This window comes from Echiichthys vipera, assembly GCF_963691815.1.
Source record: "Echiichthys vipera genome assembly, chromosome: 23".
Classification (NCBI taxonomy): Eukaryota; Metazoa; Chordata; class Actinopteri; order Perciformes; family Trachinidae; genus Echiichthys; species Echiichthys vipera.
The window spans coordinates 2702254-2720081 of record NC_139848.1 but is presented as its reverse complement, the minus strand read 5'-3'; the positions used below and the strand labels follow the sequence as shown (position 1 = coordinate 2720081).

Here is a 17828-nt window from a genome sequence, read left to right as displayed (position 1 = left end):
TGCTGCTGCGTGGGAGGTCGATTTCCCAAAGACTCAAACATGCTTAAGAACAAATCCTGCAGATGAGAGTGTAAACAGAAATCCTCAGTGCATGAGTGCAAATGTGTTTGAATAGAAGGTGTGGCCGTCTGCTATTGTGACGCTAAAGAGACAGTTGTTGGAAGTGTGAACACACATCTACGGCTGCCGACACGATGAGTTGTGAAGCACATGTTGTTCGTTAGCATCCCGTGAATTTTACCATGGGAAACTGCACCACAAAGCAGTTTCCAATGGGTTCTATTGTATTGTGGCGAGCCACAGTCATTATGCGAGTGGATACACAGCATCGTGGCTAAGAGGAGAAATGGATTTTCTTTTCTTTTGGGTTGAACTGTCCCCTTAAGGGTCCCTTTATCTACCTCTTACATCACCACCCTTTCTCCTGGATCTATGTCACACTCATGAATAGAGTTGGAACAAATTGAATTTAATACACTGCCGGCTCCACTGCCATGGCAGCAACAGGATGATCTGCATTCATCGTACCATAACTAGAACAATACCAGAGGAGATGTCTCTTTATGCCTCTCACTTTCTAGTCAATCTTTTATTTCCAGTCTTCTCTGAATTCCTGTTTTCCTCCTACAGTGTTTTTTTTTTTCACAGTCCTCCCCCCCTCCTCCCTGCATAGTCTGGTGACTATAAACAGAAGAAAGTTTACTACAAACACATCCAACAACCCCCACCAACCAGTCGGCCAACAAGGACAATCCCTCCTCCTTTCCCTGCGAGTTTCAATGGACAGGAAGAGCACTTCTTGGTTTCATACGGGACTTCAGGGTCATTAGCTAAGGTGGCGGCCATGAAAAAAAAAGCTGGGCCAGGAAGCTTTTGTCCAGTGCGTCTCCTGCACAATTGTTGAGTTGAGAAAACCCTTTGTCTGTTCAAGGACACCTTTTTTCCCCAGGGCATTGTGTGGCTCAATCATTAATTCAAAACCCTCTCAGTTAAACTTTATGGATTCGCTTTAGATTCATCCGAACCACAGGAATGTGAGGCTTACAGGTGCCCTGATATCAGCTCAATCAGTTCAATAAGAATTAATATCCATTTCAGTTTAGTATCAGCTGATCTTCGCCCAAGTTTGGATGAGAAATCTAACCTGCACTCTTAGAGGACTCTACACAGATTGGGTCTCAAACCAGATTGCTGTGTGTTTATCAGGATGATTAACGCGTAATAATCCTGTGTGGGTGCAGCAGGCATTCAGCCAAGGACTTTTCTGGGCTCACTGTGACTCTATGCTAAACACAATGGTTTAGCATCGTAAAAGACATTCCAGTCCTGGTCCTTTGACTTTTCCTGATGTCGGTAGGACATACAAGGTAGTTTTTTTTTACAGGGCATGTTGACCTCAGACAGAAGGGCAAAGGCTCAGTGGATTCCTCCCTTTGAATTCCACTTGTGATCTTTGGTTTTGTGCATCCTCATTTTCTTTTCTTTGAGGAAAAGAGAGTCACTTTTAATCAGCTGCTCACCTTTTACTCTTTGACGCCCCATTTAGCTCTGGGCAGAACTGGACTTTCACCTTTCTACCTCTGCTTTTTAATCTCCATCTGTCTCTCATTCACTGTTCCGCTATCTTTTTTTCCATTCATCCCTGTTTGTACTGTAAACTAACCACACACACAAACGGTAGAGTAGACAGACGCACAGGGATTCATGCCGAAGGGTGCGGGCATATGGTCGTCCACACCACCTACCTGTTGCAAGTCGAGGTGTAAATTCATGCTTAATGTAAAAAGAGGAATGGAGTGAGAAAAGTCTAAATGCAAGAGTGAAAGAAGAGGACGGGAAGCAGTGAGAACAAAACAAGGAAGTTGAGCAAGATGCACCCCTCCCCTTTTTCCTGCACGCCTCCTCCTCCTCCACAACTGCCTCCCTCCCCCGGTACTCCCTCACCCCCACTCCCCTCCCCAACACTACTACTCACCTGTCAAGTTTCAACCTTTCCCACCCCCACACCCCCAACCTTCCCCACCCCCAAGCTCCACCCCTCGGAGCAGGTGAGCCACTTGAGGGTATAAAGGTATGCTAATGTGAAACAACCTATCTTCTCTGCTCTGGGTAGTGCGGAAGACACAAGGCGCAACAGGGCTGAGAGAGAGAGAGAGAGCGTGAGAGAGAGAGAGAGAGGCGGAGTGGGAAAGTTGCAATTTAAAAAGACAATTGGATTGACTGTTCCCATACTTGCGTTGCAACCATGGGGCTGGGAGTAAGTACTGGAGCTTTGTCATATGTTTTGGACTAGTTTCTAAGTCTTTGGATTTAGGTTAAAATTAAGCCGGTTATGTTTCCTCAGTTTTGACCTCAGACCGAACTATTCGTCAAGCGGGACAGTTGTAGATTGCCTGAAGTACTTTCTACCTCTGTTTTGAAATCTGCTGCTCAAGCAGTTTCACAGTTTTAGGGCACTCTTCAAACTCTTTCAAATTGGAGACATTTATGAGAGTCATTCACAATCCTTCCAACAATGATTAACACACATTTTTACAGCATGTTTGAACAGTAAAGTTAACACTGCTCTGTGCTCTTGCCTGTGCAACTTACGAGGAAGCTACAGAGCAACCTTCCCGCACGTGCTCGGTCTTATTCAGCAGCTTATTATGTCTCACTTTCTTCACAACAGAGAGGGAAAGAAGAGTACAAACTGGCGGCAACCTCAGATGGCGGGGGGAAGAAAGGGAAGAAAGGAGAGAAGGATATGGAAGATCTGAAGAAAGAAGTTGACCTGGTGAGTACACAAACCTCTCTATAATTGTCTTTGACTGCTGCTGTTTCAGTAAGGCACTACCTAAACTCTGAAAATGTGTTTGTAACTTGCAAAATCCGCCTTAAGTCAAACTAAAAGGGACAGGCGTTAAATAGAATGACCTTCTTGAACTTTACAACCATGTCCCCCATACACATTGGTAGCCTCATTCTTAATGATAGCCTTATTCAGACCATGTTAACACTCTTGGTCACCGTAAGTCACTGCCATCAGTCACAGCAATGATACGGTCACGGCTGAGACAAACCACTGACCTCCTGGCCAGTCACATGAGATGTAGCTGTCTGCTGCGTATTTCATAAAGATTGCTGCTTACACTCCTGAATATCCTGTCACATGTTATTAAGGGGTTCACAGCTATACTTAACTTCTAAGACACGCTTATCCAGATTAGTTTTTCACCGTGAAATGTTGGCCGAGACGCTCTTGGCATTGCTGTCTTGAAAACACATGGAGTCGCCCCTTTGCCGCGGCCAGTAAACGTATATTATTCTGCTTTTGATTTCCTCTCAAACCTTCAGATCATGTGCAGTTCCTTTTATCTCAAGCCACACGCAGATAATAAACTGCCCTCAGCCACGCTGGGTGCATTGAGCTGTTGCATGCATTGAGGTTTAGATGGGTTTCCTGTGTGTAACAGTTAGTTGCCAAATTTCCACTGGTGTCAGCTTTTTTCTGAGTGTATGTCTGCAGTGTGCGGAGGTCATTTCCCAAGGTCAGTGAGGCCCCAAGTCAACGAGAAGGGCTAATGAATGATTGAATGATGATTTCAAGTATTTCTTGTACAATGGTGGCATTTAAAAGGCAAAAATAAGTGGATTAAAGGTGGTATTAATGTTTCATCTGTAGCTGTAAAGAATACATCTCTTCTTAAGAGTTTTACCAGAGCTCTACACAAGTCCTCTGTCTCGTTAAAGACAAAGCTGCTTTTAACGTCCCTAAGATAGTGTCCTTCACAAGTTCACCTCACACGGAGGCAGCGGCCGGTCTCGTGTTCATTAAAACACAAAGTAGTGAGTGTCCCGCTCATGATTTGATAATATAAAGACACTTTCTGTATTTTTTCGCTGAATTTTAGATGTTAACTGAGCTTTGACTTTCACAAGGTCATCAAGCGAAGGCAGATTGATGCTGTCAGTTTGTTGCAGTTCTGCTGAAGTAAAGTAACCTGCAAGTAACAAAAGCTACTATTAAAATAGAATACTATTGTCGTGGCTTGTTGCCAGTTTTATAATTAATTCTTTAATCACTGCCCAATGTCACCCACTAGGTCACCAAGTACAGGTCATTAGGCAATAAAATCCCCATCTAGGTGACGTATTAATGATTATTGTCCTCAGTACGTCTTAACCAGATCTCAAAGTCCTGCCGCCGCTGAAGGACATCTCAATGCCATAGCAACCGTATCGCCAGTCTGCCATAACCCCACAAACTTAGCATATCATTGACTGCAATTAACAGCAGGCGGTGTCTTTGGTGTCTCCCACCTGCGGAAAGTGCATCAGAAAGTTTGACTTTGGCAACAAGAAAGGACAACAGTGCTTTACTGGCATGTATTGATAATTGGACCTATGGTTAAAGAATAATAGCATATTGGGCAGTTGTAAAACAGTAATGCGGTCTCTACGGAGCCGACATGTTAATCATTATTGCACCATTATATTTGCCCCATCATACAATTAACTGAGGCCTCAAAGTCCAGCTAAAGACAATTGCGACTGTTCCCATAGCAACATAAAGCAGCCGGTGATTTGATCAAATGTGACAAAGTCCAACAGAAAACGCTAAATATAGAATCATGTGCATTTCAATCAGTGGTGTCCAGAAGAAACTAAGTGTTTATGAGCCGGAGAATCAAATCCACTGAGGAAATTTCCCATACAGACTTCAAAAGAGCTGCTGACAAACTGTCAAAAAAAGCCGCAGCAGTGTGGTGCATGTGATGACACACTATCCACGGCACATTTGGCTTGGAAGACTCGCTTGTTATAATGCAAAGCAGTGGCAGTGGAGGCAAAACCGTGCAATCACACCCATTTCCTCCACCAAGCGTAAAGAGTGCACATAAATGTTCACCCATTAACGGCTTAGGGACGTCACATTCACATTACGTAAATGTACATTTCATACGGTATACTGTACAGTATACATATAGTCCAAATAGTGTATGTGAAACATTACTTTAAAAGGTCAATGTAGACGTGGACTTACATAATATAATAGGTCATTGTCACTGAGTGCTGTAAACTGATGCTTCATTCATTCACTTTGAACAAACAGTCTCTGAGAACACAGCGGTCATCTGTTTAACAAATGGGGGTCAGTTTTAAATAAATAAACATGTAATTCATATAATAGGCTAATGTTAAATCATATGATGGAAATTGGCTACAATGTGACGTACTTTACATGTGTGTAATGTGGACTCGTTGTATTTTGACAGAATGTAGAGAAAAAATCAACTCTATACTGAAGTAGACAATTCAGCAACAATTCAATATAACAACAATAATTAGTCGCCTGTGAGGTCAGTAAGCCACCAGTGGAACCAACGTGGGCATCTTTACATGGGATGTTTCAACCTCGTGTAGAAAAATGACAGTACTTTGTAGTTTCACAGTATGACAGAATGAAAGGTGGGAGTCAGATATCATTGCAGATCATCCAAATGACACTGGAAGAATCTCTATTCACTCCCTGGCTGTAGGCGTTATTCAGAAAACACAGTGTAGGCACACGAATGGGCCAGCTCTCTGGTTGTTCATTTGCATTTTTTACCCCCGCTCTTTCATATAAAATGAATGTATGAACCCTTCTGTACAGTACAGTACTACAATCAAATAATTACCTTTGCCGATTAAATCAAATCAAATCGTGAGTTCAGCTCTGACAGAGTGGGCTCCTCCAAAATGTCACACACATGAGCAATACTCTTGGGAGCAAACATCAGTGTATCAGATGGGTGGCATTGATTCGGCTGGATGGACTGTTTGCTCCAAGCAAACTGTTTGGATGAGTCCATACGTGACTGGGCTCATGGAGGCTTAGCTCCAGTTTCCAATCATCAGCAGACTCTAGTTTTACTCTAAGGTCTGCTTTGACTAATCTTAAAATCACACTGTATGGAATGGCATGCACCCATAATCCCGCCATGTCATCTTTATGTCCCCTGTGTCACTCTGGAGGACATGACAGGACATTTTTTTAATCCTCAAAGGAGATAATATCTGTGGTTTTAAGGGATTTTAGCTGGTTTTATTCCATGCTCTCAATATCTCTCTCTCTCTCTCTCTCTCCATAGGATGATCACAAATTAACCTTGGATGAACTTCACAGAAAATATGGAACCGACCTAGCCAGGGTGAGTCCTGTGTGTGTGTGTGTGTGTGTGTGTTTGTTTTAGAGTGTGTGAGATAAGTTCAGAGGGAAGATCTCGCAGAACAAACTGAGGTCAGAAGCACAACTATGCACAGATACTGTCATCATGTGTTGAAGCATTATCTCACTCTCTGGTGTCTGCCTTAAAAATCACAGTGGGGGAATTATTTTTGTTACAAAACTCCAGATATACAAACAACAAATATTAGACAGACTAAACATATATTAGAAAAGACTCAAATTTGAATTTCAACCTCAGCTGCAACACAAAATGTAATGTCCGTGTTCTCGACCATGCTCTTCACGCTGAGGACGTACACACAGAATCCTATTACACAACCCAATACGGCCCAGCACTGGCCGAATGCTTCACTGATGCTGATTATCCGCTGAAATCTGATCTGTCTGAGTTTGCCCCAAAACAAAGACTTCATTCACGCAGGAACACCGGTCTTATTGACCCTACCAACAAGAAAAGAAGGTTGCCTTTCACTCTTCCAAAGAGACCTTCAGTCAAACTTTGCTCCTAATTCGTCTCCATTTTTTTTTAACTGTAAGATAATGTGACCGTGACCTTGTTGAAGTACGCGCTGCTCAACGATATCTGATACAACCTGATTGTCTTGTCTTCATCTCTGGCTGTCATCACTCTTTCCACATCACAAACTCTGATTGACGGGTTTTGCTGTCTGATTATACAGACACAAATGACCTCTTTCTTCCTGTGGATGCTGTTTATTTTGTTTTTGTTTGAACCAAACTATAATCCACCACCTCCTGAAGTCATAGCGGTGTATCCATTAACCAAATGAAGCAGTTGAGCAGGAAACATGTCGCTCCTTCGTAGTGTTTACCTCCAGTAAATGAGGGCAAAGCTATAGAGTAGCAGTGCAAAAAACTGGACTCACAGGTTTTCTCTTCATTTACACATGCATAATCACACACTCTTTTTTTCTGCCAACCCAGTGTGTCAAACCGGTTTTTGTGTCTCTATTTAGGGTCTTTCCAACTCCAGAGCAAAAGAGGTCCTGGCCCGAGATGGCCCCAACGCCCTCACACCTCCTCCCACAACACCTGAATGGGTCAAGTTCTGTAGACAGGTAAAAGTTGCTGAAACTCCCCCTCCAGTTGCATGCAAAACACAAACCTGTGTTGCATATTCAAATTTTAGAAATGCAAATTAACTCTGATTCATTGCAGACACTGAAAGCAGAAGCTGAATTGTTTTTTTTAACTCTTGTTTGCAGCTGTTTGGTGGTTTCTCCATGCTGCTGTGGATTGGTGCTATCCTCTGCTTCCTCGCGTACGGTATCCAGGCTGCCTCAGAAGACGAGCCAGCTAACGATAATGTAAGGAGGTGTCTGTCGGTGTGGGCTATTAAGTAATGAATCAATACCAGCAAGGATCAACCGACTAAGCTTTTTTCTGTCTTACTGTAGTTGTACCTTGGTGTCGTGCTTTCGGCTGTCGTCATCATCACTGGTTGCTTCTCCTACTACCAAGAGGCCAAGAGCTCCAAGATCATGGACTCCTTCAAGAACCTGGTCCCACAGGTCAGTTTCTTTTACCTTCAAATCTACGTTGCACAAAACCCGTATAATTGAAAAGCTCACTTTCAATGTTTTACAAAGTGGACACAGTAGGATGTCCAGTGCCATGTTGCACAAGACTAAGGAGCAGCATTACTTCATCAGCGTTACCACATCGATGACACATTTTTCCATTTATCATCTGCTCTTCTGCCGCTGAGAATCAGTGCATGTATAATTCTGTTCCCTGTGTATTTCAACATTGTTCTCGTAGCAAGCCCTGGTCATCCGTGACGGCGAGAAGAAGAGCATCAACGCTGAGGAGGTGGTGGTCGGAGATTTAGTGGAGGTGAAAGGCGGAGACAGGATACCTGCCGATCTGAGAGTCATTTCTGCTCACGGCTGCAAGGTCCGTAACTCAAAGAAAAGCAATTAAATATTGATGTGTTATCAAAGTTTTTGATTATGATATTGGCAGAGTAAATGAATCATGACTAACTCACACACTGTACAGTTTTTCAGTAAGTCATTGTCAAAGTTGCTTAACATCTGATAGGAAATACTGTATGTTGGGGTTAATAAAGCATCAGTTTACTTCCTCTTAACTCCCTCAAAGGTCTAAATCAAAGTTTTATTTTGACCCTGATGTGTCTATTTTCCCTCTTCTGTCCAATACCAACAATGACAGTCATTGTTTTTTCATTTTCCTGTAGCCGTTATGTCACTGTTATCTTTTGTGTTTCATTCTTGCTTTACTTTTTCTCCTCTTCAGGTGGACAACTCATCTCTGACTGGTGAATCAGAGCCTCAAACTCGTACTCCTGACTTCTCCAACGACAACCCACTGGAGACCAGGAACATTGCTTTCTTCTCCACTAACTGCGTTGAAGGTAAGATGACTAACAAAACACAGAAATCTCATTTTTAAGCCTTTAATTTTGTAACGTATTACCCAAAAATCCCCCTTGCTCTCTCCAGGTACCGCCAAAGGAATCGTCATCAACACTGGAGACCGTACCGTCATGGGTCGTATCGCCTGCTTGGCTTCCAGTCTGGAGGGCGGCAAAACTCCCATCGCCAAAGAGATCGAGCACTTCATCCACATCATCACCGGCGTGGCCGTCTTCCTTGGTGTGTCCTTCTTTGTCCTCTCCCTCATCCTTGGGTACGGGTGGCTGGAGGCCGTCATCTTCCTCATCGGTATCATTGTCGCCAACGTGCCAGAAGGTCTCCTGGCTACCGTCACTGTGAGTTGTGTTGTTGACCATTTCTGAGTCTCAGAGTCAAAGACTGGATATATATTAAAGCTGTAAACACTTATTTTCTGTCTCTAGGTGTGTTTGACCCTGACTGCTAAGCGTATGGCCAAGAAGAACTGCCTGGTGAAGAACTTGGAAGCTGTAGAGACCCTGGGCTCCACCTCCACCATCTGCTCCGACAAAACCGGCACCCTCACCCAGAACAGGATGACCGTGGCCCACATGTGGTTCGACAACCAGATCCACGAGGCCGACACCACAGAGAACCAGAGCGGGGCCTCCTTCGACAGGAGCTCTGCCACCTGGGCCGCCCTGGCCAGAATCGCCGGACTCTGCAACCGCGCCGTCTTCCTGGCAGAGCAGTCCAACGTCCCCATCCTGAAGGTGAAGAGTTTATTAAACTCTTATGGTGACCAGACACGAAACAGTTTTGCTCTGGTTCACCCATTCTGGACAAAACAAAAGAGTCTAATCTATTCACCAGGGGGAAAAGATATCAATAACTTTGGCTTACGTTAGAGTTTTGGTTTAACATCACAGAGCAAAATTCACCCTCATCATCATGGAAATTGTTCCTCTGTAAAACATTTTGTTGAATTGGATACAACACCCATATCAATCCTGAACTGCCGTGACTGTGTGGGAAGTGACTTGGCATTATGACTTGGCAAGAAACCTTTTGGAAACAACAAAATACAAATGTAGCCAGATTGCACTACAAATCTTTATAAAAAGCACTCAACATGATTAAAGGCCTTTCCAGAAATATAGAGCTGCCACTGTGGCAAGAGGTGGCCAGACAGACCCAGTTTTATTTCTTAATGAGTGCAGAACAGTATATTTCTTTTGCAAATTGCACAGTGGGAGCAGGATGAAATGAGTTGTTGCTCACCCAATATCTCTAAATCTGTGGTCAGAGCTCATACAAAGTTTTGAAATTGCTTCATTTTAACCATCATGTGTTCAAGGTTAGGAATATGACTTTGACTTTCGTGATTAAATACAATTTAGATGTGATGATTATTTTAGTTGAGTCTCTGAAAAGTGCTTGAATTTTCCTCTCAAGCACTTTACGAGCCCTGAATATTTATTATATTATGTGAATCAGCAACACGCTATTTTTATCAAATGTGATTCTAAGTGTAGGATCTGTGTGATATCCATGTTCATATACAATATATTCTAAATAAAGAACGACCAACATGATCCACAATTTAGGTCGAACCCACTCATCTAACTCTTTCTTCTTTGCTCCAATCCAAAGAGAGACGTAGCCGGTGACGCCTCAGAAGCTGCCCTGCTGAAGTGCATTGAGCTCTGCTGTGGATCTGTCGGCGGCATGAGAGACAAATACCACAAGATTTCTGAGATCCCCTTCAACTCCACCAACAAATACCAGGTAAACAACCCACAGCTTCCCATAGCGTCTACATGATTTCAATACCCCAAAACTTTGCAAATGTTGATTCACGCCCTCTAGTGGTTGGGTTCATCTGTGTCTTTATTGACCCGTTTTTGATAAAGTCGTAGCAGCATAGAGTAAAATTGGGATTGGGGCATTTAAAACAAAAACTTTCTTATCGTCCCGCAGCTCTCCATCCACAAGAATACGACTCCCGACGAGACCAAGCACCTGCTGGTGATGAAAGGCGCCCCAGAGAGGATTTTGGACCGCTGCTCCACCATCTTGATGCACGGCAAAGAGCAGCCTCTGGACGAGGAGATGAAAGACGCTTTCCAGAACGCATATGTTGAGCTGGGAGGACTTGGAGAGAGAGTGCTGGGTATTTCAACTTTTTATTTATTTATTTATTTACTTTCATGTACAGAGAACTTGTACAAAGAACATGAGATCATCATGGGTGGTACTGTTAAAGTCAAAGTATTCTTTTACACATACATCATGGCAAAATGTCACATCATTCAAGGTGCAAACACAATCCATTTTTCCCAGCGTTCAGTACATTTCTCCAACTGAAGCCTTAGTACAAAAGTGAGTCTCTCCATACAGTAAATTGTGTATCTTAAATAAGTGTTTATCCTTATGCTGGACTGTTTCTGGTATTTCACCAAGATATAGAAGAGAAGTCTAAATCCACCCCAAGTATTTGATTTGTCCCAGTAGCCACTTTTCTCAAGGATGACTGGATTTTCGGACAGGCCGGAAAAAACGTGAAAGCGATTGGCCATAGAAAATCCACAATTTCTCCAACAGATGCCTCAAAAATAGCTCCGTTTTATATCTTCCTCCTTATGTCTTTAGTTAGTTTGTGGAGAAGAAGCTATCTGTGAATTCCTGATGAGCATTTCCTTCCTTTCTTACTCAGGTTTCTGCCATTTACACCTCCCTGATGACCAGTTCCCAGAGGGCTTTGCCTTTGACACTGAGGAGGTGAACTTCCCCACTGAGAAACTCTGCTTCATCGGCCTCATGTCCATGATTGACCCTCCTCGTGCTGCTGTGCCCGACGCTGTTGGCAAATGCAGGAGCGCTGGAATCAAGGTATGTAACTGTGGTCTTTTCAGGTGTACAGTACATGTATGTATTACTTCAAGACCGCAAAATATCTCATCTTAACTTCTTCTCGTTCAGGTTATCATGGTTACAGGTGACCATCCCATCACAGCCAAGGCTATTGCTAAGGGCGTGGGTATCATCTCTGAAGGCAACGAGACAGTTGAAGACATTGCTGCCCGCCTGAATGTACCCGTGTCAGAGGTCAACCCCAGGTCAGTACGCTTATTGGTATTTTTGGCAGAGGAAAGTCGTGCTTAAGGAGCACTTCTCGTGAGCAGGAGCCATTTCAGTTCTTCTTCTGTGGCAGTTCTTCCTAATACTTGTACTAATAGAGCCAAATTAAATCAGCATCGGTCAACGAGGCCATGCACTCTAGTCAGCCAAAAAGGCTTTTCCTTTTATTTGACTGCAGACCAATAAATCTATGTGAGTGAGAGCTGGTGGCTTTACTTTTCCTAATCACAAAGTTTAGTCTGTTCAGATCACAGATGCTAAAGACACTGTTCCCAAATACCCAAGTAAAGAACAGTCCTAGAAAAATGTCAACAATGTTTTTATTGTCTGACGTGAAAGTCTAATGTTTCAGCAGGTCCTCGAGGTGTGCAGCACTTTATTCTAAGTCTAGTTTTTTGCTGACAAGGCTTTAATTTTCTTTGATGCTGTCTGTTTTGTAAAGGAATTTCCTGTTTCCCCATGATTTTGTTGTTTGCATAGCCCTGATTACACCCCGTGATTAGCTTTGCTCAGAGACAGGATGTGAGATTACAACTGTCGTCCTAATGCTGCTGTGATTTCCTCTCCAGGGATGCCAAGGCCTGTGTTGTCCACGGCGGAGAGCTGAAAGAAATGACCTCAGAGCTGCTCGACGATGTTCTGAAACACCACACTGAAATCGTCTTCGCCAGAACCTCCCCTCAGCAGAAACTGATCATCGTGGAAGGTTGCCAGAGACAGGTCAGTGTCAAAGACAATTTAAGACACGAACTGGACTCAGAAACCTTCAGAAATGGACATCCTAACACTCCTTTTTCCTCCCAGGGAGCCATTGTGGCTGTGACAGGTGACGGTGTGAACGACTCTCCTGCTCTAAAGAAGGCTGACATCGGCGTCGCCATGGGGATCGCTGGATCTGACGTCTCCAAGCAGGCCGCTGACATGATCCTGCTGGACGACAACTTTGCCTCCATTGTTACAGGAGTGGAAGAAGGTAAGACATAATGATTATACCTAATTATACCTACAGAAATATGGAAATACAGACTACAGAAAGCATCACTGTAACTGTTGGATTTCCCTTGCACTATTAATTTGTGAATTACTCTTGTCAGGCCGTCTGATCTTTGACAACTTGAAGAAGTCCATCGCCTACACTCTGACCAGTAACATCCCTGAGATCTCACCCTTCCTCCTCTTCATCATCGCCAACATCCCCCTGCCCCTGGGAACCGTCACCATCCTCTGTATCGACCTGGGAACTGACATGGTGAGCTCTTTGACTATGGGCATCTTATTTCTTTACATCGTACAAGTCCTTAATCATGGGAAAGTCATCATAAAATCAAATTTATGTGACAAAGAGACTGAAAATACTCTAGGTCAAGGTCACTGGGACTTCAAAATCCCAATTGTGTCGATCTTTTGTGCTGTGAAGATGAAGACGTGTGTAAAACGTCCACATTTCCCCCCAAAATACACTTAATAACTTTCATGAAATTCCTTTAAAATCTTCACTTGATTTGAGTCTGGACAGACATGGATGTTAACTGCAACTCGACTGGTTGGTGGAGGCATACAACCACAACATGGCGGTAATTGTAACTATTGACTTGTTGTTCCCCAGGTCCCTGCCATCTCCCTGGCTTATGAAGAAGCTGAGAGTGACATCATGAAGAGGCAGCCCAGAAACCCCAAAACAGACAAACTTGTGAACGAGAGGCTCATCAGCATAGCCTACGGACAGATCGGTAAGCACGCCAAGTGGTATTTAAATGATGTTTAGGTGTGGACACAGAAATGATAGTTGTCATTTGACCTATTTTGCATCTTGTGGCGGGGCAGCGCACCCATCAAAGTTAAACTGCTCTTTGCTCCTCTCTGTCAGGTATGATGCAGGCCACAGCTGGGTTCTTCACTTACTTTGTGATCCTGGCTGAAAACGGCTTCCTCCCCGCTGACCTGCTGGGGATCAGAGTGCTGTGGGATGACAAATATGTAAATGACCTGGAAGACAGCTACGGACAACAGTGGGTCAGTAATGCTCGTGTTTCTGACATGCTCCGTCAAGTCAAGCTAAAACGAACAGTGTAGAAGAACAGAAGAGGAAAATGAGCTCATCTTTTTCTCTTTTCTATCCACCAGACATACGAGCGCAGAAAGATCGTAGAGTTCACGTGTCACACAGCCTTCTTCGCCAGTATAGTGGTCGTCCAGTGGGCCGATCTGATCATCTGTAAGACCAGGAGGAACTCCATCCTGCAACAAGGAATGAAGTATGTACACATGAAGACATATAGGACCTTTAAAGTACAGACAGTGACTATCCCAGTGTGGAAAGATCATGTTGATAACAGGAACACATTAGTTCAGCTGTTCTAACTGTGTTGACTCTTTGCCTCCACAGGAACCGTATCCTCATCTTCGGTCTGTTTGAAGAGACAGCTCTGGCTGCCTTCCTGTCTTATTGCCCGGGCATGGACGTTGCCCTCAGAATGTACCCTCTCAAGTGAGTAAAACACACACACTTTGTCTCAACTTCATATAACCATATGAGGATTTTTCCCTCCGGAGTTACTAAAACGGTGCTCATTTTCCACCCTTTCTTTTCATTCATGCTGGTGAATATATGAGCACAATATGCATTAAGTATATCCTTATTAAAGTGGTAATCCATGAAATCCTTTTTCTGTTAATTCACTCCTATTCACTGCACGTCTCCTCGCCCATCAGTGCAGACCGCGCTTTGAGATTGTTTTTCTCACATTCCCTGATGGTTATGCTTAAGTCAGGGCTGTTTTACCTTAATTATCTTGTTAAAAAAAGGTGGATATTATCAAGTGTCACCACAAATTTCCACTTCAGAGGCAGAATGAAGCGGAAGAGCTACTGTACTAATGAGGTTCTTTACCCGACAGAGAAAAATAGAAAGCGGTAAAAAGCACGACTGGCTCATTAGCTCGGGAGTTTCACACGCAGATGAAATCTCCTCGTCTTTTTCTCCTTGTTATTGTTTTGCGTCTCCCTGTACTCCTGCTTCTCCTTTCTTCCTCACCACCTTTTCATCCGTCTCCCCACCCACGCATCACCTTTCTCTTCAGGTGGCTGCTGATGTTTAACTAACCTTGGCTTCTCTTGCTCCGTCTGAGAGAGTTTTCGTCTCGTGTTTCTGTCTAGTCTGTGTTTGTTTTGTTCTCTCTTTTATTTTTGTCTTCATCTTTGAGGATCTCTTTTTATGTGATATGGAAAAGTACTTGCTGCTAAAGAAAGTCTGAGATATGGAACATTTCCAGCAACTATTCTGTCAACTTAACATAAAATGTGTCTAAAAAAGTCAGTAAATGCCTTTCAGACACTCTAAAACAGCCCGGTGTGAGCTCAATCTCTGTGTCTGTGTCATACTTTAGGCCATGTTGGTGGTTCTGTGCCTTCCCCTACTCCCTCCTCATCTTCCTGTATGATGAAGCCAGAAGATATATCCTCAGACGCAACCCAGGCGGTAAGACCTTTACTGACTCTTCTTTGTGCCTTTCTAGGCGGTTTAAGGTTTGTTTACGTATTTGGACGGGGATAGAGTTATCTCATGTTTGCCAAATGAGATATCAAAAGTTCTGTCCCATCAAATGTTGTTGCTTTCCATAGAAAAACACGTGTCTTCACATTATGACACTTTGATTGACGTGTTCCTCTATGGTCTAAGACGAGTCTGATACCTCATAAGCTTAAATAAACCATTTATAACCCACTGGGTTAGCTGAGAAATGCGATGTGGAAAGGTTATTTCTCCCCGCCCATGAAGATTTTTGGAGATGTTTTTCCAGGGCAGCCACAATTTATTCTTTAAGCCCGGGTTATCACTTAATACATGTTGCTATGACACCAGGGATTCAACTGCAGTGCACATTTGAACATCAGTGTATTATTTAGAATTGACCAAGATGAATTTACCCCGCACACATAAAAACCGGCCACCGTCCATGTTATTTCTGTGGGTCATGATATAAAGTACAGTGTGCAAGAACAGCGGTTTATTAGAGAATGATTTATTGCAAGGTTAGGGAACACCGTTTGTCCATTTAGCATGAGCTGATTCCTGCCACAACTGCGCCTCCATACAGACCAGTGAACCGTGGCAGATGGCAGAGCCCAGTGGGATTCCAACGCTCGACCCTGCCATTGTTAATGCCTCGTTCCACCCACGTAGCTGAGCAGAACCTGCATGCAGGGCTGGCTCTGATGCAGCTGTGTGTGTGCAGCAGTATGGGAGAGTGTGTTAACATCTGAGCCTCACAGCACAGATCAGTGAACATCCCATTGCCTATCCACGGTGAATAATGGATCAGGCAGAAAAAAAACAAGTCGAACTGACGCAGTTTACATTTTTGGGATTTCAGGAAGTTCCTCGAATGAAGATTTTCCCACACGGCCCTGAACTAACTCATTATTTTAATACCGGGCTAAATGACGGTTTCATTCAAAAGTGGAGACCATGATTCCAGTGTTTAAGGCCTAAACATAAAATATAAAAATGTAGCTTTGGGCTCAGTGAGGCCTGGCAAAATATACTAAATCACATAATTCAAGCATCCACACCTTGGAGTCACACTGACTCCTAATAGGACACTAATGGGGTTCATACAAAGTCTGCAAGTGCTTTTCATGCTAGAGCTAAATTAGCTTAAATTCAAATAGACTCTTGGAAATTGCTTGGTTTTCAACGTAATGTGGGTTTACATCCAAAATCATTCATGTACACCTTGGTCGTGTGTCTCTTTCCTGACACAACATATGGTCAAAGTGAATATGAACAGCTGGTCAAGTAAACACTGATTGCTGTGGGTAAAAGAAATCTGTAAACTTTATTTATAGTAACAATTTAGATGTGATCCAGACCACAGCTCCTTGTTTTGTCTGAGCTGCCAAATCAGGTCAGAGTTCTCCTTTTAGTCACCTGAACGGCCTCGAGGATGATGTCATCATCTCACTAGCAACTGTGAGACAAACAAAAACGCAGCAATGCCCCCGCAGTACGCATCTCTTCATGGCATCATGACGAGAGACTCGGCTCCAAATTCAGGACGCGTCTTGCTCACGCTCCCCAGTCTGCTCCTATTTCTTTGAATCACCGTCAGCCGACATGAGGGACGATGTCATCCTGCAGCACGGTCTTTTTCATTAGCGAGGATTTAGACCCTGAATGTGGCGAAACGTCCCAAAAGACTGTTCCTAATTTTGTGTCCTTTGCTTTGCAGGTTGGGTGGAACAAGAGACGTACTACTGAGTCAACACGACACAAGTCACAAAGGGCACAGTCAGTGTTTCATTGTTATTTACTGCCATGTTACATATTTGTCTGCGATGTCAGTCAGACCCCAAAAACACAAAGCATGGATGAATTCAGAATATTTTCATGTAAATGTCATTCACAATAAAACATTTCCGTACCATTGTACATCCAGGCTGCTTGGTAATTAGTTTCTTTTTTCTGCTAACACTCTTGTTGTTGCTCCGCTGACGTAGGAGATAGAAAAACAGCTTTTCAGGGAATTGATACAGGATGTTGTTTCGAGGGTCAGTAGATATGTGCCGGTGAGTCAGCTCCGGTGACCCGCGCAGAGGGATTAGCATACACGACAGTTCCTAAACTTCTGGGGTTAATTTAAAAAAACACGATTATGATGGAGAAAGAAAGAGTTCTCAACACTTTGGGAAGCAAATGAGATGTTTCAGACATCAGAAAGGGGAAATTAAATCAAATGTAAGTGTTAGATTTTCTGTCACAATCAACAACAGATCATTTTCTGTTGATTGACTAATCAGTCTTATCTGCTACGTGTCTTGATTTCCCCTTTTTTAATCTTCATTTCTCCAGGATTTTATCTCTACCTTTAACAGATATGAAGCAAAAGCATGTCAGAGTAGTGTGTGTGTGTGTGTGTGTGTGTGTGTGTGTGTGTGTGTGTGTGTGTGTGTGTGTGTGTGTGTCCATTATCTGAAGAGGCAGTCTGCCGCAACAGTGTGTGCAATGGATTGCTTTGTTGACCGCTAATGCAAAGAGGCCCTCAGTGAAAATGAACTGAGACCACTCTAATGCTATCTACTTTGTGTTTACCCTG

General features: G+C 43.4%; 1 protein-coding gene across 1 annotated transcript; it reads left to right on the top strand.

Moving 5' to 3' along the window:
- The first annotated feature begins 2118 nt into the window (after positions 1–2118).
- Positions 2119–17158, top strand: LOC310964636 (sodium/potassium-transporting ATPase subunit alpha-1). The gene is made up of 23 exons (XM_083937833.1): positions 2119–2257; positions 2672–2776; positions 6117–6176; positions 7192–7293; positions 7441–7542; positions 7633–7746; positions 7997–8131; positions 8495–8612; positions 8701–8969; positions 9057–9365; positions 10246–10380; positions 10573–10765; positions 11309–11484; positions 11575–11711; positions 12303–12453; positions 12538–12706; positions 12828–12982; positions 13340–13463; positions 13601–13746; positions 13858–13988; positions 14120–14221; positions 15120–15211; positions 16965–17158. The coding sequence occupies exons 1-23, from the start codon at positions 2246–2248 to the stop codon at positions 16991–16993; spliced, it is 3066 nt and encodes a 1021-aa protein (XP_083793959.1). The 5' UTR covers positions 2119–2245; the 3' UTR covers positions 16994–17158.
- Positions 17159–17828: the final 670 nt, after the last annotated feature.

What these genes read in the sequence shown, in the direction of transcription:
- LOC310964636 (XM_083937833.1), top strand. An exon ending in TGGAAGGTTGCCAGAGACAG is followed by an intron (nt 12,454 to 12,537) that starts GTCAGTGTCAAA and finishes TTTTCCTCCCAG; the next exon opens with GGAGCCATTGTGGCTGTGAC. An exon ending in CTCAGAATGTACCCTCTCAA is followed by an intron (nt 14,222 to 15,119) that starts GTGAGTAAAACA and finishes GTCATACTTTAG; the next exon opens with GCCATGTTGGTGGTTCTGTG.